The sequence below is a fragment of the Mustela nigripes genome, chromosome 2 (genome assembly GCF_022355385.1).
Source record: "Mustela nigripes isolate SB6536 chromosome 2, MUSNIG.SB6536, whole genome shotgun sequence".
NCBI lineage: Eukaryota > Metazoa > Chordata > Mammalia > Carnivora > Mustelidae > Mustela > Mustela nigripes.
This window is the reverse complement of record NC_081558.1, coordinates 53,087,267-53,108,283: the sequence shown is the minus strand read 5'-3', so window position 1 is coordinate 53,108,283 and position 21,017 is coordinate 53,087,267. Positions and strand designations below refer to the sequence as shown.

The 21,017-nt window shown below is 39.3% G+C and overlaps 1 protein-coding gene across 4 annotated transcripts in view; it reads left to right on the top strand.

Annotated features, from left to right (window-relative positions):
* The window catches only part of VGLL4 (vestigial like family member 4), a 154,546-nt gene that overhangs the window by 68,905 nt on the left and 64,624 nt on the right, over positions 1-21,017 (top strand). The window contains exon 1 of one of the 4 annotated variants that reach the window (XM_059390341.1): positions 2,371-2,892. The exons of the other annotated variants lie outside the window; for them this stretch is intronic. Within the exon in view, the coding sequence (XP_059246324.1) occupies positions 2,811-2,892 (82 nt within the window). The 5' untranslated portion in view covers positions 2,371-2,810. Of the gene's footprint in view, positions 1-2,370; positions 2,893-21,017 lie in introns of those variants that run through there. 4 annotated transcript variants of the gene reach the window in all.

Sequence of the window (21,017 nt, the reverse complement as noted above, 5' to 3'; positions counted from 1 at the left end):
GTTATATATTAGCTGTATATTATGTCATATTATATTATTTAAAAGATTTTATTTATTTACTTGGGAGGAGAAAGAGAGAGAACCTGAGCAAGAGGAGGCACAGAGGGAGAAGCAGCATTCACGCTGATCAGGGAGCCAGACTTGGGGCGTGATCCCAGGACTCTGGGATCGTGACCTGAGTGGAAGGCAGACGCTTAACTGACCCAGTCACCCCTAAATCACTATATTTTATTTTATTTATTTTTTTAAAAGATTATTTATTTATTTATTTGACAGAGAGAGAGAGAGAGAGATCACAAGTAGGTGGAGAGGCAGGCAGAGAGAGAGAGGAGGAAGCAGGCTCCCTGCTGAGCAGAGAGCCTGATGTGGGACTTGATCCCAGGATCCTGAGATCATGACCTGAGCTGAAGTCAGAGGCTTAATCCAAATGAGCCACCCAAGTGCCCCTCAATCACTATATTTTAAAATAGAAAACTCTCCTCCTTAAAATAAAATGAAGTATCTTAAGGGAGGTAAATTTTTTTTCCTCTTTGATAAAAACAAGGGTTTTCAACCTTGACTGCATTTTAGAATCACCTCAGACTCTAAAAATGATACTGATCCTGGGTCCCACCTCCTCGGATAAGTTTGATGCCACCTCAGCATCAGGATTTTTAAAAAGTCCATGTTGATTCTAATGTGCAGCCAACTTTCTCCCATAGGAGACATGCTAATGACTCATCATGTTTTCTGATTGAGACCTGATGTCAAAGAACAGCACAGTAATTATATGCTAAAACTATCATTTGAATTTGAATGTGGTGCTTAAAAATATTAAGACTGTTTGAGATGTAATAATCTAGTGTATTATAGATGCTATCAGAGCTTCTTCTGACCCTCCCTGCCAAATACCATTATTTTAATTACGGTTGATGGTATATATGTCTTTCAGTATAGCTTATTCAGTATCCAGAATACATAACCTAGTGTTAATACCCTTATAAATTAAAGCCCGTGAAATCTTGAGTTGTCTGCTTCACCTGCTCCTATCCAGTGATGGTGGTGGTATTGGGTGTTTTATTAATCTCCTAATAAGATATGATTAGAACAACTTGCCATGAATGTCTAACATCTGAAGTGCAATTATTGCTGGATTTTAAAAATCAAATTCCTTGAAATCATTTATTCAACTCTTACTTTAGAGTATTAAAACTTCAGGTCTTGGTCTACTCTATGCCACTGCTTAATATTTTCTAGATCTCCCAATAGCATACAATATACCCATATACAATAGCATACAATATACCAATATACAAACACTTCCTGTGGTGAATTATTAGTCTATTTGTGGTGCCAAAAGCTAGCTACAGTCTGCAAAGATAAAATGATTTTTCCCCTCTGTTTGCTAGTGTGCTCTTCATGTGCTGAAGGCTCTGAACATTCAGTGATTTACTCATTCAGTAAACAGCTTTTGGGTGCCTACTTGTGCTAGATACTGGAGATATGCAGTTTAAGGCTCTTAAAGAACAGGATAGGAACAGCACAGCAGCATACTACTAGCCATTAATACATAGATGGAGCAGCTTTCACACACGCAAAGTGAAAATATATTTATTCTCCCCCACACCCCATTGTTTCAAATAGGCATGTGGTTTTGGATATACCTTTCTTACTTGCTTAAACTTCTCTCTCTATTTTATCTTTTTTCCTTCCTGGTTTTTTTGTTGTTGTTGTGTTTTGAAAAATTATTAGGGCAGAAAATACCTTAAAAGTAGTTCTACCGACTGTTTTGGGGTCCTGGGCCAGTCATTTAATCCCTCTGTTGTAAAAAGATGATACTGTCTCTGCTCTGTTCATGTGAGTTGTCCTGAAGATTATGAGGGAAGTTATATGTAACATTAACATCAAAATTTGAAATACACAGTTCAAGTATAAATGGACCTTATAAAACAATTTTTAGAAGAAAGAAAAAAGAAACCTTACATAGATGTGCAGTGTATGTACCACAGCAAAAAACAGTGTGTGTTTCTGGACCCTGACAGCAAAGATGCACCAAAAAGTTAAATTCTATGGAAGTTTGCTTCTATGATGGATTTTTTACTTTTTACTCAGCTCCCGAAAAAGAAACTTCCTGGGTTTTCTTTCTCCTCCTACGGTTCTCCAGTGGCAAGGCTGTTTCCTGTCGAGAGCAGCTCTGCGGCAGCCCCTCTGCACAGACTCTCCACCTCCTCTTTCTCTTTCTTTCAAACACTTAATACATTTAGAGACTGATCTTGTGCAGAAAATATCCCTGACATTTGAAGAGCTCCAGGGATTCAGTGAGCATGCTCCGTGCTCCCTCCCGCTGGGAAGAGGAAGCTCGTTTACATACGAGTCATACCAGGCATAGCCAGCATGTCAGCGCAGTTAACTTGCAGCGGGCTGTGAGGAAAGCGAGTGCGGCTTTGTCCTAGGAAATGTGCTTCGTGTTTTGCTTTTTTCACTCCTTTTTTATTTCGAAGAAAGATTTGTAAAGACTTCTGAAACGTTTTTAAGTGCTCGATTGAGGATACAAAACATACACCGTCTACAATTAAGCCCTTGAAGGGTTTTTGTGTTTGATTTTTCGTGCGTGTTTTTTTTTCTCTTTTTCTTTCTTTCTTTCTTCTTCTTCTTCTTTTTTTTTTTTTTTTTTTTAACTTTTACATACTTTGTTTTGATCATCTGAGGCTGGGCCTCACAGTCTTTGTGAAGTTTGAGAAGAGCCAGGAGCTACTCAGTAATAATTGATTTTTTGAAACATACTCTTTGGGGCAAAAGCAAAGAGCTGGTTTTCTGTGCGAGCCCGATAAATGCTATTTATGAAGATGGACCTGTTGAACTACCAGTACTTGGACAAGATGAACAACAATATCGGCATTCTCTGCTACGAAGGTAGAGGTTCTGTTCTAGAAATTGCTCTTCTCTTGCTTTTGTCAAGGCCACTCCTCCTTTAGGGTTCTGAATGCCTTCTGTGTATTTTCTTCTCTTTCTTGAGATTTCAGGGTGCTTTGAAAGGCGAGTGTTGATTATGTACTATTTTCAGTACAAAGTTTGTTGTTCCTATCTTAGCCTTCAGGGTAACAGTGGGGGAGGGAAGGCAGTGAAATATAAACTGTTAAAAGTTTCCTTTTTGCTTGCAACATATTAACTCTTCACATTTTTAACTCTTGATAATATGATTATTTTTTAATTCTGTTGATGTTCTCTTTAGAGGAAGAACTTCTAGGTCCAGGAAAAGTTAAACATGTTGTGCCCCCCCCCCCCCGGGTTTGATACTTATTTTAAACATGCACTATCTACAGTATTCATGTTGTATTCCAATCAGTACTTGGGATTTTCATGTAGAGGGGAACAGAAAGTTACAGTGAGTTTTTGTTTTCAGGAGCGATTGTCCCAAACAATGAAGAATTTTTCTATTCAGTTTGGGGGACTGAAAGGGCACCCATGTCACAAAGCACAGGCTGGCTCTTTGTCTGATTTCCCATTTCCTGTACAGCTCTGAGAGAGTTCTGACATTGAAGGATGTTCCCTCCACACTCCGGTCCCTTGTGGAAGTGATTGCACAACACACCAACCAGAAAGCTAAATTGAAAGAAAGGAAGAAAGAAAAAAAGAAAGAAAGGAACCTACTCTGAATTCTTATTGTTTATTACCTCCTGTTATAACCATGAGGTGTTTCTCCACTGCCTTGTAGCATTTCGAACTGTTAGTAGTAAGAAGAGAAAAAGCAACTTCTTAATCTGTTGGAAACATTATCTACGTGCAATTTGAAAAAGTGGTAATGGCCTGGGTTTGAGTGGCTGGAGAGGCATCTCCGGGGGAATTTAGCTTGGCAGGAGGAGTGTTTTTTGTTGTAACCACATACAAATCGAGGAGGAGACATCTTTCTGATTCAGTCGAACCAGTTTCCATGTTTTCTCTTAATAGTGAACTAAACGTTTCTTTTGGAAAAGAAAACATTGAAGAAACTTGCATGTAAAATTTCAGGCCTGTTGCCTAATCAGTTGAAAACTTACCCTTTCCCCTTCAAGGAAAATGAAATCTCATTCATACTGTTTGTTTGTGTGTGTGTGTGTGTTTTAAACTCTGGATAAGGATTTCATACTTGGGATATTTTTTTAAAAAGGTATATAAATATTTTTAACTCCTGCTTGTTTCACTGATGAGAATTATGGCGGATAGCTTTCTTTGAATCTGCTGCTTTAAGTAGATCATCTGAAGTCACTCATCTTAAAAGCAGACTTCTTCAGGATGGTGACTGGGCAGCAACAAGTAACTGGGCTTGTTTCTTGTGAAATTAACATACTGCAGTTTTAAAAAACATTTCTTTCTTCACTGAATAAGAAATCACAGACTTTTAAGGCAATATCTGTTGGCTTGTCTTTGTCATTGTGTAATATGATATTTTTCAAAACAAAACAAAACGTAATTATCAGCCTAACTGAGGAATAGACTGACTGCAAGGAAATTGATACCCCATTAATTTTGTATGTTTCCAGTTGCGGGGTGGTGAGGAAAAGCTTATGGAAAGCTTGTCCAGGTTGATTTGTTGTTTTGTAGTCTGTAATGTACTCGAGATAGTCTGCTTTGTAGTCTCCCTCCTTATTTGGGGGAAGAAACTTTGATTTTGAAAGTTGAGTAGATATGTAGGATGATTTGCTGTAGTCTGTTTGGTTTAAACATCTGCTGCTCTTTTCCTTGCTATGAAAGTTAACATTATTTTAACACCAAAATAAATACACAGGAAATGAAGAAAAGCACAGCAAAACTTGAGTGGTGTTTATAGTGGGTTGTTTATGCCCTGGTGGTTTTCTTAGTATAAATACAGCACACATCTGTTCTGAACTCAAAGGGGTGTTTTGAGGATGGGCATAAATCTCAGATGGGAATTTTTTTTTTTTTTTTTTTTTTTTGGTAAGGAAAGTTGGAACCATTACTGTTCCTTTAAATCCAATACTCTGGAAGTATTCGTATTAAGCATAGCAGCTCACCAGCATTCCAGGGAAGTTATTTGGAAAATGGAATGTACAGTTGGTAGGCAGCATTTAATTTCACTTGGGGCACAGGCAGGCTTTACATCTCTTTAAGAATAAGGGACAATTTAATTTTCTGAAGTTTTAGTTTTAACAATTAAGATGTTGATGGTTATTACTCTCCAGGTTAGTTATACCATATTCCCTGGTTCTGTTGTTCACAGCTCTACTCTGCCAAATAAACCATGTGTCCGCACTGTCATTCTTCAGCCTCTCTGGCAACATATACACAAATAGATCCTTTTTAGCTAGTTATCTTGCAGCATACAAGGCCTTCCTAAAGTCCTACATTTAGAGCAACTGGTTCAGACACAGACTCTGCTTGGTGACTGCTCTCTGGCATCTGACTTTCCCGATACTAGTCTGTAAGCATAATTGAAAAAGAAAATAAAGGAAAAAATTAACTGCAAATAGGTTTGGGGTGGGATCCATTGGGTAGGAGAAGGAGATTGGCAAAGGGCAGAAAGCATCTCAGTCTGGCTAATTTCTGGAAACCCATCACTTTCATTGGTAATGAGCAAATTAGCAGAACTCTGCTTGTGTTAATGAGTCTGTTCAAAAAACCTCATGGTTTATTACCACAACCCTCAACAGTTAACTAGCTCATGCAGTTAACCATACTGCATGTTCATGTTATTCCCATTTGAACCCCAGTTTTGCCTCTATCTCCATGAAAAGGTCATAAGCCAACCTTAGCCTTCATTTTTCCCTTCTAACTCCTGAGAACACTCCGCCAGTAGGCTGAAAGCCTCCTGGAGGCAGGGCATTCTGCCTTGGTCACCACTGGATCCTGGAATCCTGCCACGGTGCCTTATTTGGCTCCCAGAAAGTGGCTGACTGAAAAAAGAAAAAAAACAAACCATGAAATCTCTCCAATAGCAGTGTAGTCACTACTGTATAATTTAGTACTTCATTATATATACATCTCGTATTCTCTAATTATTGTAGAGCTGTACAGGGCCTTAGGTATATCTTAGACATTTGACTCCCCCCCCCCCTCCCCCTCCGCCCGGAGGAAACCAAGGCCCAGAGAGGTAAATTGTTCAAGTTGATTCAGAAAGTTTGTAGCAGAAATGAGTTGTTGTGAGGACTGAGTGGTTTTCATTAGTCTGTGATTTTTCTGTAGCATTACTGCCTCTCCACGATCATTTTATGTCTTGTCTCCTTAGTTATTAGCTTGTCAGTGATAGGGAATGTGCTCGGTCTTGGGGACCCTCCCAGCACGGGGTGGCAGGGGACATCTGAGATTACAGTGCACAGTGAGCCTGTTGTGGAGTCCTCATTGCCCTGAGAAGCCAGTTGCTGGTCTAGATTTCCAGGCTGTTGTGATGTCAGAAAGGAGAGTATGAGAACTCTAAGTGACCAGCCTTGTTGGAATTTGTTCTCCTTGCTGCTCTGGTTTGCTTTACTTTTTTCCTGATTGTGCAGAGGAGGAGGCCCTGTGTAATGCCAGTTCACAAAGAGTGTTTTCCCAAGGGAGTAGAGAACTGGTTAGACCATTGATTTTTCTCAAGATGGCTGACGGTTCTATTTACATAATTACGTGGTGCTGAAAACATAGGTCCTAATAAATGTGCTCATGGTTGGCCGTGGCTTTAAGCTGCTGTTAGTGATACTTTAATTATGGGTTAAGAGCCATTAGTGTGTAATTTGGTAGAAGAATTCTCCCCTTTTAATTTAATAGTGCGATTTATATTGGGAGAAAGTAAGAATAAATTGCATATTGTGATCATCTGAAAGCTTAAGAGGAGAGTATTCTAAGTTCCTCACATTTTGAGCTACTCATTGTTTTAGAACATAATTACACTTATTTCATCACAGGGTACACTTAAAATTAATTTTCTGGAATTGAAAGGAAAATGCAGACTAGTTGTTGAGTGAGACTTTGCCAGAATTAGGAGTAAGGTTGGGTGACGGGATTTCTTTTGTTTTCTGCCAGTCTAACCAGCAAGCAGTTTAGTGTTCTTTGTCTAATGAGTTCAGAGGCATCAAGGAAACTTAGAGCATTGGGTACTATTAAGGTGAAAAGGCCACAGAGCAGAGCCATTTGAACCCGCCTCTGTTCCAGCCCTGTGTATCAAGTGACCAGCTCTTGATCCTGGGGTGTATTCTGAAGTGGAACATCTGCAACTATTTTGCTGTGGAAATTCATTTTACTTTAGCATTTTGTTTGCAGGAGAGAGAGGTGAAGGGGAGGAGTTGGGGGGGATAGGAAGGGGAAAATTGGGGGGAGAGGAAGGAGGGGTTAGGGGGGAGGGGAGCAGTTGTTGAGGGAGAGGAACAGGAGGTGGTTGGGGGAGAGGCTGAGAGGAGTTTGATTAGTAAAACATGCCTAGGTGAGCCCAGGAGATCTCCTGCAAGAGATCCAGCCAGTTTGTATTTCTTCTAATCACAGTTTGTGAAGGGAAGGTGTGATTATACCCTCCTTCCTTCCAGCAACCCTCCCTTGTTTCTCTGCCCTCTTCTGGAAAGATTATTTTACTTGGCTGTTTATCTCTTGGAGCTTACACATGGCTTTGTTTTGGAAGGCAGATTTCTCTTCCTTCCTTCCTCTGTTCCTTCCCTATTGTCTGCATGGCCTTCTATTCTTAGGGTGTTGGGATTTGTTGCTGTGAAGGTTTTTTTAAACACGCCATAAGATACAAAAAGTACCCCCGCGGCTTGTGAGAAGATTCAGAACCTCTCAATATAGCCTCGTTCCGCTCAATTGTGAGGATGTTGCAGAAAACTTGGTTTTGTCTGAAGAAATTAGATCCAGATTTAGCACTTCTGCATATATACAAATATATAAAACCGGTCTAACCAGGGGTTGTTTCTGGCTGTGTTTTATCTCCGTATCTGACATTTATTCAATGACTGTTTGTGTTTAGTGGTATCTCTGTATCGGATATTGAGTTTATTAGAAGTATTCCCTAGTTGGGCTCATCAACATCAGTTTGTTCTATAGAATAGTCCCTCTCCCACATGCTTTTACTTTTAAGTAATCCCTGCACCCAAGGTAGGGCTTGAACTCACAACCCTGAGATCAAGAGGTGCGCAATCCCTTTTTTATTTCTTAATGAACTCATATGTCAGCCCCTTATCCCTCCCCTCAAAGAAACCCCAACCATGGATGCTTAATTTTAAAAGCAGAGTCTGAAAATGATTTTACTTTTTCCATTTGTTCTCTCTTTGCCTTCCTAAATGTTACATGTTCTGCTAAGTTCTAAGGAACTCTTTCTGTCAGTTTGCTTTGTTATCTTGCCTTCCTTTGTCCTTTTTTCCTTTTTTTTTAAAGAATACTGTAGATTGTTACAATTTCAGGGTATTGTGTACAGAATGTGTTTAAATCCTAACAATGCAAATTACTACTAGTTGAAAGGTTATTTACCCTAAATAAAGTAGAAAATCTATTCTTAAAGCTACCTTTAATTTGTGGCTGACTTATATGATCTTTCTGAACTCTTAATAACTTAACTTGTTTGTTAACAAAGAAGTCTGTAAACGTAATAAACTGAAATATATTTAGTTAAGTCATCACAGAAAACTCAGTCCTGTCCTTTTCCCACCCAGTATCTGTTCTCTTAAAGGTATATGGAATGCGTGTGTGCTGTGCTGGAATATATTAAGTCTTGGGTTGTCCCTCTCTCTTGCAACACTTTTTATTATGAAATATGTCATATGTACATAAACATGCATAAAACACATGTGTGGTTTGAAAATGAACAACCTTATAATCACCACCAGGTCAGGAAATAATAATTTGTCTCTTTCAAGTATTCTCTCCTTGTCAAAATCCTCCTCGCCCCAGGAGGTCATCACAATTATGTCTTTTCTTCCTATCTCTCCTACCTCTATGTGCAATTCTAAACAAATTAAATTAGTTTAGTGTGTTTTTCCTTTCCTTTTTTTTGTTTTTGTTTTTGTTTGTTTGTTTGTTTTTTTAGCCCAATTGAAATTATTTCCTATGTCCTCTTTTTTGTCTTGCTTGAGGTTTTTTATAGTGGAGATGTCCTTGTCTTTTCCTTGTGAAGCCAGCTTATCTTCACGTGTGGGAATCTTGGCTGTGGAATATATGTGGACGCTCCAGCGTCTTTCTCATTCACTTGCTGCTCACTGTCTACTAAACATAGCTGGTGATGCTTTGGTCCAAACTTTTTTTTTCAGTCAGTGTTTTGTTCACAGTCTTCCTCACCTGTTGAAAGCCCTTGACCATGCAGGTCGTAATGGGAACTTGTATGTCTGAAAAACTCTGCAGTTTGTGAGAGTGCAAAGTGGGGGATGCTCGAGGAGATACATAGCTTAATTAGGGTCTGAACAAGGGCTTTCGTTCTGCATTAATAAGCAATTTGCTTAAAGGCTGAGACTTGTTACAAGTCAACTTTGTTACAGTGCCAGATTTCTTTGGATGTTAATCCAGGGACTTTCAGATACACAGAAAAAGCTTAAGTTGTTCCAGTAGTCAAACAATACTCTACATTGTAGAGAGGTGGCTGTCTGAGGGCAACAAAGATTTGAAACAATCATCTGCATTATGCACCATCTAAAATTATGAATGAAAAAGAATCATCCATATGTATGGGTCTTGATTTTTATTTTATATCTGCTTTGCATGAAAATAGTTGCCTGTTAATTGTTTTTGGCTAATGATTCGATTTTAATAGAGTGAATTCCAGAATTTAATGATTTGTTGCAGATGCAGTCTGCCAAGCAATTTAGCAAAGTTGTTTACACTACCCCAAATCCAGCTGGACAGAGTGAGCCAAGTCTTCTTCCCTGATAACAGTTCAGGGAGTGATGAGTGTAAATTTCTGGACATTTTTTTTCCCCTTTGAAAACAAACACGTCTTCCATTATATGGCAGCACTGTTAAGAGTGGCAGGGGATTAATTTAAAATTTTATTTTAATGTCAGCAGCTCTTTCCGGTACCCATTTTCTCCCATTCTTACTATGTGTGTCCTTTTAAATGATTATTTTTTTCTGATGAGCAACTGATAAACTGTTGGCTGAACTCACAGAAAACTCTTGTTTTATTTTTCTGCTGAAAAGTTATGACCTCTTTGCCAGTGCTTAAAATCACCCATGAGAGGGCTTTGAGTAGCTTTCTTAAAGGAATATCCAGTAGCAGCTGTACCAGGCTCTAAGTTCTGTTGGGCAGAGGGCAAAAGAGATGGAAAATAGTAGTCCTTCTCAGGATAAAACCTATAAAAAGTTTTCCAGCACTGCTCTACTGGATTCAGAATTGGTAACAATGACCACTAGTTTCTGGAGACCACGATGGGAGCACTTTTTCTCTGAGAGGCTTTATACTGGTGAAAGATGGCTGATTTGGGGAGGGAGGAGGTGGAGTAGAGTTCTAGAACCAACAGCAGACATCGGACATTGCTCTTGGTGTCCAGCAATAAATGTAATACACATACGCATTCACTTGGTTCTATATTTTGTTCAAAACAGATTGGGAGAGGGCCTTCTTATAGAGCTGGAAGAACTCTTGTGTATTCTTTAAGGAAAAGATAGAAGAACCACCACATCTTGCTTTTCCACCTGCAGACTCTTCTGGATCCACCTCCATCCTTCTTCCCCTTCCCTTAGGCTCACTGAAAGGCTAATTCTTTTATTGGTGCTCATAGATAACAGCTCTTCTGGCCTCAGGGACTTCTCTGTGATCTGCTTCTGATTTCCCCTTCTTCCTCTCCTGGTTCTTTCTCTTTATCATGTGCTTAAGCACACAAGTTTTTCCCAACTTTAAAACAAAACCAAACTCATCCCTAAATCTTACCCACTCTCTTGCCCCCCGCCCCTGTTGCAGCTATTAGACTCTTACCTTTGCCAGAAGAGAAGAATGTGGTCAACTTGTTTCTACTTCCTTCTGTCCAGTCTCTCCTCAGTCCACTGTCATCTCACATCATCTCATTTCTGCTCCCACAGCTTCACTTAAGTTGTTCTGGATGAAGCCACTAAGTGATATCCTAGTGGAAAGTTCAGTGGACACTTTTCAGTCCTTACCTCGTTGAATCTCCTAATACCATTTGGTGTTGACTCCTTCCAAAATCTTAAACTTCTTATATCCCTTGGCTCAAATACTCTTTGAATATGCACCCCATTGGGAATTGAGTGCTGGTGAGCATGTGGTGAGCAAAATGGACAGGAGCTTTATGGAGCTCCTGGTGTTGGTAGGAGGCAGAGTGAGGCAGGCTGATAAACATTAAAGACAAGCAAGCTGTGGTTGCAGCTTGAGAACAGATTGGAAGGGAAGAAGGAGAGAACGTAGAAATAGGAGAGAATGTGAATGTGCTGCGCTGGTTTAGGCAAGAGATAGTAGTCACTCAGATTGTGGTGGCGGTCATGGAAAAGCAAAGGAGTAGAAGAAAAATTTAGAGAGAAGACTGGCAGTACATGGGGAGAGGCTGGAGTAGGGGACAAGAGAAGACATAGAAGACATGGAAGTGCTTCCTAGGTTTCTAGCTTGTCCAGGTGAGTGGAAGGAAGGTTCTGCCATTTGCAGAGGTGGGAAATACAGTGAGAGGACTGGGTTCTGGGATGAGATCACGAGTTTAGTTTCAGATATGTTGAGTTTGAAGGATCTTTAAAATTTCGAAGAAGAGCTAAATATTATAGGATTGGATATATGGATCTAGAGCTCAGACAAGAGGCCATTGCTGGTGATACTAGTTTGGGAGAGAGAATAAGTGAAGCTCTGGGCAAGAATGGTCACTGGGGAACAAAGAACAGAATGAGGAGTTGAAGAGGTACTAGGAACTCTTCTCTTAGGTCTCTATCAATTTTCTTCTTTATTCCTAAAATAACCCCACAACTGACCCCTGCCTCTAATCTTGTTCTCTTCTAAGCCTTTATCCATAGTATTACCAGAGTGCCATCCCTTATTTGCTGTTACAGCCCTATTTTTTATTATTCCTTCACCCACACCCTGTAGCCCAGATTCATCAAACTACAGTTCACAGACAGGTGAGGGCGAGAGGTGCCTATCCACCCCTCCCTTTACTGCCCCCACTTCGTGTACTTGAAAACATGTGTATAACTTCTGACTTCCCAAAAACTTAACTACTAATAGCTTACTGTTGATTGGAAACCTTACTGATAATATAACAGAGTGATTCATGTATGTTTTGTATATCCTGTGTGTTATATACTGTATTCTCACAATAAAGTCAGCTAGAGAAAAGCAAGTGTTAATAAGAAAATTGTAAGGAAGAGGAAGTACATTTACAGTACTGTACTGTATTTACTGGAAGAAAATTGCATGCAAGGGGACCTGAGCAGTTCAAACCCATTTTGTTCAAGGGTCAGCTGTATTTGAGTGAACCATTGCTTCTCTCTGAAATCCGCGTCCCCTGCCCTTTCTCTTGACTTCTCTTAGTCCCTCAAGTGCAGAGACTCCTCGAAAGTGACCCTCCTCACTCCTGCCTTTTTAGCTGAATTAGGTGTTTTGTTTGTAGTTTTGTGGCATGCCGAGCATGGTTTTGTCAGAGAATTTATTTCACTGTGTTATATACTCCTCAGTCTGCCTTTCTATAAACTCTGGGAGGGCTAGGACTTTGTCTTTCATTTCTTTGTTGTTAGCACCAAACATCTGTGGTGTCTGCTTAGGTATGAATCTACTCCAGGGTCTTTTTGTTAAAGAAACATTGAAATTGTATGGTTAACCCAGGGATTGTCGGTTATTTGGTAACACAAGGAAGTTAACTCTTAGAATGTCCTTAGAGGAAGGAATAGCAGCTGGCAAAGGAGAGGGGAAGAAAGAAAACTGTTTAAGGCTGTTTTTATAGAAAAACTTAGCAAGTGGACTAGTTGGTTGTAATAATTGCTCCTGTTCTTTTTGTTTTCTAATTACTGCACTCTGGATTGTCTGTTAACTAACTGAACATTTATGGGAAACTATTAAATACTTATTGTGTGCCAGGCACTGGTTTATGTGCTGGGGACTTAGCTCTTAACAAAACAAACAGCAGGATCCCTGGGTTTTTGGAGTCTATGTTCTAGCAGGAGAGATGGACTGTGAACAGGTACATAAATAAAGAAGATAATTACAGATTTTGAAGTGTCATTATTAACAGGTTGATGTCTGTTAGCTGATTTACTATTTAGAATAGTTGCATCCATACCTAAAAAGTGACTGCTTTTATTTTTAAGCTTCAAGCTTCAAAGTACAGATCTGAGTAGGTGATTTATTTCCCTCATGGTGTTGTGAAGGATTTAAAGTACATCAAAGAAACTTTTGGAAAATTTCCTTTGGAATATGAGAAGTCAGGTCTTTTACCCCCCCCCCCCCACCTTTTTAAAAGATTTTATTTATTTATTTGACAGAGACACAGAGAGAGAGAGGGAACAAAAGCGGGGGGGGGGGGAGAGGGAGAAGTAGGCTTCCCACTGAGCAGGGAGCCTGATATAGGGCTTGAACCCAGGACCTTGGGATCATGACCTGAACTGAAGACAGACACTTAAAGACTGAGCCACCCAGGCACCCCTTTTACTCCCCCCCCCCGCCCCCATGCTCAAAGAATCAGACTGCTTCACTCTGTTATACCTAGCTTTTATATTGGGACCTAACATTTATTGTAGCGTTATCACCTTTTCCTTTTCATTTTTTTAAAAATAAGGTTTTATTTATTTGGCAGAGAGAAACAGTGAGAGAATGAACACAAGCAGGGGAAGTAGGAGATGGAGAAGCAGGCTCTCCGCTGAGCAGGGAGCCTGATGCGGGGCTCAGTCCCAGGACGCCAAGATCATGACCCCAGCTGAAGGCAGATGCTTTATGACTGAGCCACCCAGGCCCCCCGCTCTTTTCCATTCATTCATTCATTCATTCATTCATTTTTAAAAGATTTTATTTTTTTATTTGACAGAGAGATAAGAGAGAGAGAGCACGGCACAAGTAGGCAGAGTGGCAGGCAGAGGGAAAGGGAGAAGCAGCCTCTCCACTGAGCAGGGAGACTGATGTGGGGGCTTGATCCTAGGACCCTGATGACCTGAGCCCAAGGCTGATGCTTAACTGACTGAGCCACCCAGGCGCCCCTCTTTTTTTTTTTTTTTAATTAACAAAGGTCAAATGATTTGTTTATGTCCTTAGAAGAATAGAATATATTTAGAATTTAAAAAGTCAGTGAATGTTGGGGCACCTGGGGTGCCTTGGTGGGTGGCTCAATTTGTTAATTTCCAACTCTTGATTTTGGCTCAGTTCATGATTTCATGAGATCAAGCCCCATGTCATGCCGAGTGTGGATCCTGCTTAAGATTCTCTCCTCTTCCCTCTGTCCCTCCTAGTTCCCTCTCTCCCTCCTCTAAAAAAAAAAAAAGGAAAAAAAGAAAAAAAAATCAGTGAGTTTTAAAAAGGCTCAGGAAATCAATTTATATGCTCTTCTTAAAGGACTTCTGGTCAGAAGAGCCCTTCTTAAAGGACTCTGGTCAGACCTTTAAAGTTATTGCCCTGAATAGAATAGATCTTACAATACCCTGGGGGGAGATTTTTATTGTGAGCTCTTTCTCTGTGAAAAGCCTATTTGGGGAGGACTAGATAAAAATGCAAGCCTTGGGCTTCATATGGATAAAGGACTACTGGTGTGTTCTACTTATTTAATTTTTGTTTTTCTTACTTTGTTTTTATTGAGGCATAATTGATGATGGTGCAGTCTTCAGGGCATGGCTTAGAATGATTTTTCCCTCTGTTTATAACTTTTGTAAGAACAAATCAAATCAAGATACAGAACATATCTATCACCCCAAAGTATTCCTTTATGCTTCCTTGGATAGGCCATACACATCCCCCAACGATAACCGCTATTTTGACTTATGTAGTTATAGATTAGTTTTGTCTACTCTTGAGCTTCATATAAATAGAATCATTTGATTTCAACTTTTTGTGCTCAACATATTTTTGAGTGGCGTGTTGTATGGATCAGTGATTTGTTCTTTGTATTGCTGGGCTGAAGTCCATTGTAGGAGTATGTCATAATCTGCCTATCTAGTTTAAGGTTGAAGGACATTTGTGTTGTTTCCAGTTTTTAACTATTATGAATAAAATTGCTTTAAATGAATAAAATTGCTTTAAACATTTTTTTGTGGCAAAATACGCATATGCTGAAATTTATTATCTTAACCATTTTTAGCAGTATAGCTCTTAAATTCATTCACTTGGTGGGACAGCCTCTGAATATTTTTGTCCAAGCATTTTTGGGGATAAATGCACCCCTTTCTCTTGGATACATACGTGTGGACCTGCTGGGTCATTGGTACGTTTCACTTACTTTCTTTCTTCTTTCTTTCTTTCTTTCTGTCTGTCTGTCTGTCTGTCTTTCTTTCTTTCTTTCTTTCTTTATTTTTGAGACTTTCATCTGTTTTCCAAAGTGGTTGTACCATCCTGTTCTCCTACCAGTGTTGTATAATGGTTCCAGGAACTATACATCCTCACTGATACTTTGTGTAGCTGGTCTTATAAATTTTAGTCATGCTGGATGTCTCTGGACAATATTAAAGTGTTTTTCATTGTTAACTTAAAATGCGTTACTTGTGGAAATACTAGGAATGACACTGCTGTTTGGTATTTTGTGCGAAAAGATGTATTCTTTACTTTCGATGGGTTGATCGTCTGAAAGGCTGGAATCTGTGTATCCCTTGTCAGATCACAAGCAGAGGTAGTGATTTTGGTATTGTCAAAAAAGGGGTTGTTTTTCCAAATGGGTAAATCCAAGCCGTGGAAACCAGCAGGCAGCCGGATTGAGGGATGTGAACAAACACCAACGTAGCACAGAAGACTCTTTTTTTGGGAACACTTCCCTTTAGTATAGTGTTGCTTTGCCTTCTTTTGTATTTAGTAATGATTCATCCAACCACTGGCCTGTTAAAGTAAAGCTCAGGGATTAAGCACTCCTCGCTCCAGTTTGATTTCTCTTCTGGTTTGCATAGCCATTCCCTCCGGTAGGTTCTTTCAGTTTCCCAATTTGGAATGCCCTTCCTGCTTCTTTCCAGCTAGATGAATTCTATATACCCTTCAGGGTGTGGCTCATCCTCCATCTGTGAAACTTTATCTAAAACTTTTTTAAAGGCAGGAATTATACTATGTGTAATCTTTTAAGTCCTCAATGTCTAACAAGATGCCTCGTCTTCTTTCATGTATGACAATGTTTATATCCCCCTCTTGTGAATTTCTGTAGGGTTTATAGCCTGTAATATTCATTTGGCAGTTATATCACCTGTATTTTGTTATCTTTAATGTAAATAGAGTATGATATTAAAAGCAAACAAATGTAACAACTTATATATCTGAATAAGTAAGGTGTTCAAACTTGTCTTCAAAATAATTACCTTGGAAAATTACACATTTAACCTAACATTGTGGTGATCTCATTCTCAGAACATTGCTGTTTTGTTTTTGTTTTTGTTTTTTTATTAAGAAGTTGCCTTTAAGGTCTGAGGTACATTCTTTTGACTGTTTTATATGGTGGCTAGTGATTGTATATATATTGTGTATACATTGTATATATATATATATATATATACACATGTAAGTATTACATATTATATGTTCCATATGTATTAGACACTTGTAGAGTGCTGTTTGCCTGGCACAGTTCTGTGTAGGTATGCCTATAAAATGATGAACTCTTTTTTTCCTGTTACTCTAAAGCCAGTTTCACAAATAGAGCTGGAAAATACCATTTTAAAAAAAGATTTTATTTATTTATTTGACAGACAGAGATCTTGAGCCAAAGGCAGAGCCTTATCCCACTGAGCCACCCAGGTGCCCCTGGAAAATACCTTTTAATCAGTGACCATTTTCAGGGTGCCTGGGTGGCTCAGTGGGTTAAGCCGCTGCCTTCGGCTCAGGTCATGATCTCAGGGTCCTGGAATCGAGTCCCGCATCAGGCTGCATTGGGCTCTCTGCTCAGCAGGGAGCCTGCTTCCTCCTCTCTCTACTTGCCTCTCTGCCTACTTGTGATCTCTCTCTGTCAAATAAATAAATAAAATCTTTAAAAAAAAAAACAGTGACCATTTTCTTTGGAATAGGTAGATTTGCATCATTCTAGAATGACTGCTTTGAAAAATGACAAGACTCAATTGTATGTTTAACAAAAACTTTCAAATTCACTTTCACTGCCATCTAGATAGGAAATCATCACATCTAAAGTGCAAGTTACTTGAGAGCATGGAGAACACCATCTTTGTTGTATCCTTCTGCCAGTAGCATTTTTCATTGTTTGTGACCATGGCAGGTACTAAGTAAATGTGTGATAATTCAAGATCATAGAGCCCTTATGCTAGAGGGCTGAGATAATATGATTGTTATCAAGTAACAGTTGGGTCTGTTGGGTAGACCAACAATCTCCGGCTTTGACTTTATCGTGTTCCACTTTGCTCACTGATTTGTGTGTCACACAGTACAGTGGCTGTTTGTGACCTTCTAGTAACCTGTTTTTCACTTCACTTTGTGGAAGATGGGAATGCCATTTAGTTTGTCTGTAAGTGATTTTTCTGTAGCATGACTCTTCCATTCCCTTTAAAGAGGTGGGATCATCACAGCTCATAGCTGTCATAGTGGTGTTTAGAGTACAGCCTGGGAAATATGCATGGCACCTTAAAATACTTATTACTGCCTTGTTAATGTTATGAAATCTCCAGCTATGCTAGATTTTACATGTCATGACGAAACAAAACTTCAGGCTCCTGCCTTTCCCAGGTCTTATCTTTTAATTAACAAGAGAACCCTGGTAACATGAGTGACAGTTAAACACTCATCCACCCATATGAGGGCTCCTTTTGCTTTGATTTTGTGTCATATGTGTATAGGGCTTTCTCTTTCTTTCTTTCTTGGTACATTTTGTGTGTGTGTATTCAGAATTTCCCTGCCACGTTTGATTTACCTCATTTTAGTTAACCACTGCAGCTGTGCCTGTTGGTTAACTAATTCTTATAATGCCCAGGGTTTACTGAGAATCTTGGAAAGATACAAAGCTGCCCTATTTACTCACCTCATTGTTGGTTCTGTTTCTGCTATAGTTGGTTTAAAAAAAATAAAGATTTTATTTATTATTTATTTGTCAGAGAGAGAGAGTGAGAGAGAGCACAAGCAGGCAGAGTGTCAGGCAGAGGCAGAGAGAGAAGGAGGCTCCCCGCTGAGCAAGGATTCCTGATGCTGGACTCGATCCCAGGACTCTGGGATCATGACCTGAGTGGAAAGCATTGGCTTAACCAACACCAACTGAGCCACCCAGGCATCCTCCTGCTATAGTTTTTTAAAAAGACGATAGTTACTTTAAAACCTAGGATTTTTAAACAGCTTTGCTGAGATGCAGTTCACATACCACAAAATTCACCCCTGTAAAATGTTACGGCTTACCGATTTTAGTATATTCACAGTTGGGCAGTCATCGCCATGATCTAATATTTTCATTACCCTCCAAAGAAACCTTGTACCTATTAGTAGTCACTCTCCATCCCTCTCTTACCAGGTCCTGGTAACCCCCAAGTCTACTTTCTGTCTCAATAGATCTGCTTATTCTGAACATTTCATATAAATGGAATCATATAGTATATGGTCTTTTGTGACTGGCTTTTTTCATGTAGCATGATAAAGGTTCATTGTCTTGGAGCATGTATCAGTCAGTACTCCATTCCTTTTGATTGCTGAATACAGTCCCTTGTATGGGTATACCACGTTTTATTTATCCAAACAATAGTATTTTTTAAGAAGCAATAATAGAGGGATGCCTGGGTGGCTCAGTCGATTGAGTGTCCAGCTCTTGGATTCAGCTCAGGTCCTGATCTCATGACTTGTGGGACTGAGCCCCGTATCGGGCTCCACACTCCACAGGAGTCTGCTTGGGTATCCTCTCCCTCTGCCCCTTCCCCTGCTCACGTACTCTCTTTCTCTCTCCTCTCAAATAAATAAGTCTGTTTAAAAAATATATATTAAATTAAAAAATATATATATGTAATAGCTCCTAGGTGAAGGTTGGGCTGAACAGTATACTGACTACAACGCCTTCTTCACTCTTCTTCAGCTATGAAAAAGCAAGAGAAAACATGTCATTTTATTTGCTGATTAGCATATGAACCCCAGCAAGGTGTCATGGTCCCAACCCAGGGGTATAACTTCTCTAGTGTAATAGCATGGTTTATTTTGAATATCTGAGTGATAATTTCTGCTTACAGGTAGGCTGACAATCTCTGGCTTTGTCTTTACTCCATTTGGCTTTGCTCCCCTATTTATATGTTGCACAGAGCCATAACTGTTTGTGAATTGCTCTGGAGTAATTTACACTGTAGAGGTGGTGATTCTGTTGTGTTTGTGTATGAAATTTTATATATATGTGTCTGTGTGTATGGCAGTGAAACTGGCTTTTTTATTTCAGATCTGTAATTTCACCTGGCTATCTATACTTAGGAGATTATATTATATAAAATAGAAACACATTATATATAATTTATATGTATATATAATTTATATATATATATTTATATATATATATAAATTTAAAAATATGTATCTACATCAATATCTCTGTCTGTATGGCTATAGATGGATAGATGGTCTTTGACATTTTCAAGACTGTACTTTGAAAGACTTCAGAACCAAATGTCATTCAACCTAAATCCATAATGGGTTATAAACTAAGTGTTATGTAATTTTGTTCTATGTTCTCATGGGGTCAGAAAGATAAGACTGCCAAATGCTAGCAATCCTACTTAGAATCCTACCTGCTTGTAGGATTTAAAGGAAATGTACGGCCTCAGATGAATGATCTGACACACATGGCAACATGCAGGACTCCTGAGTGCACCCTTCTGTCAGAAAGTAGCATTTGGGAAACAATCTGGGACAAAAGGAAAAGCCTCTGGTACTTCTCAAGTTTTGAAAAGAGAACCCTTTAGAAGTCAGCATGTGATTTTTTCCCCCTAAATTATTATTTTATTTCTTAATTAGTTTTACTTTGTTTCTTATGCTGTATTTACAGAATGAAGTGACATGTTTTCCAAGGCAGATCCACCAGAGGATTTTGATTTCTCCCTCCACTGACACCAGTCATGCTGAGCAGGTCTTAATGCCGTCCTCAGTTTACCTGCTGTGACCTCTCAGAGAGTGATCACAGTGCTTTTATAGCTGGTCTCAGTTTAAACATGAGGAGCTAGTTGGAAGAAGGCGAGCTGTTTCCTGCTGAGCAAGTTAAGGCTAGTTTCTGGGGTTAAAGTAGAAGTTTCTCTTTGCTCCCTTTCCTTCCCCTTTTGTTTTTCTAGGCTTTGAGAAATTTACAAACTGGTGATCAGAAGGATCTATATGGCTTTTATCGACTATCTTGAAGCTTTTATTGCATAGTTCAAAGCTTTTGTGGGGATGAGTTATTTTGTCATGCAAAAGACGTATAGGAAGTATATGGCAGAATACACATTAAAGAGAGTATAAGGGAGCAGGTGTTTAGTATGCCCATTTTACGTGTAAGGAAACTGAGGCACCACTGAAGGTCATTTAACTTAAACATTCTAACATCTGAAGAAGTGAACATTAAAAACAGTGAGAGAAATATGTCTTTGTTTGAAAACAGAGATGAGCTCTCCTCAAGGCTATGTTTAGCTCTTTTACATGTTATTGTTGGCTGGTGGTAATGGAGAGAGCCTAAACTCTATTCTCTGAACCCCAGCTCTTCAGAAATTTCCTGACTGGATGCTTGAGGATTCAGATACTCGCGATCATCAGTTTTTCCCCTTCCACCAGTTTCTGCTGCAACGTCCCTTGGGCTGTTGGAAATGTTTGTTTGATCATAGTATTGCTTAATCATATCATGGATCAGCTTTGAGAGTGAGGGGGCACAAGAGGAGATTCAAGCAAAATGCAGGAACACCCCTGGGGAGCATGCTGGACTTAAAATTTTTAAGTCCCTCACTTTTTCATTAGGACTGGGGTCAGGTCTAGGAATAATCTTTTTATTTTATTTTATTTTATTATTTTTTAAAAGAGATTTATTTATTTGAGAGAGAGAGAGAATGTGCATGTG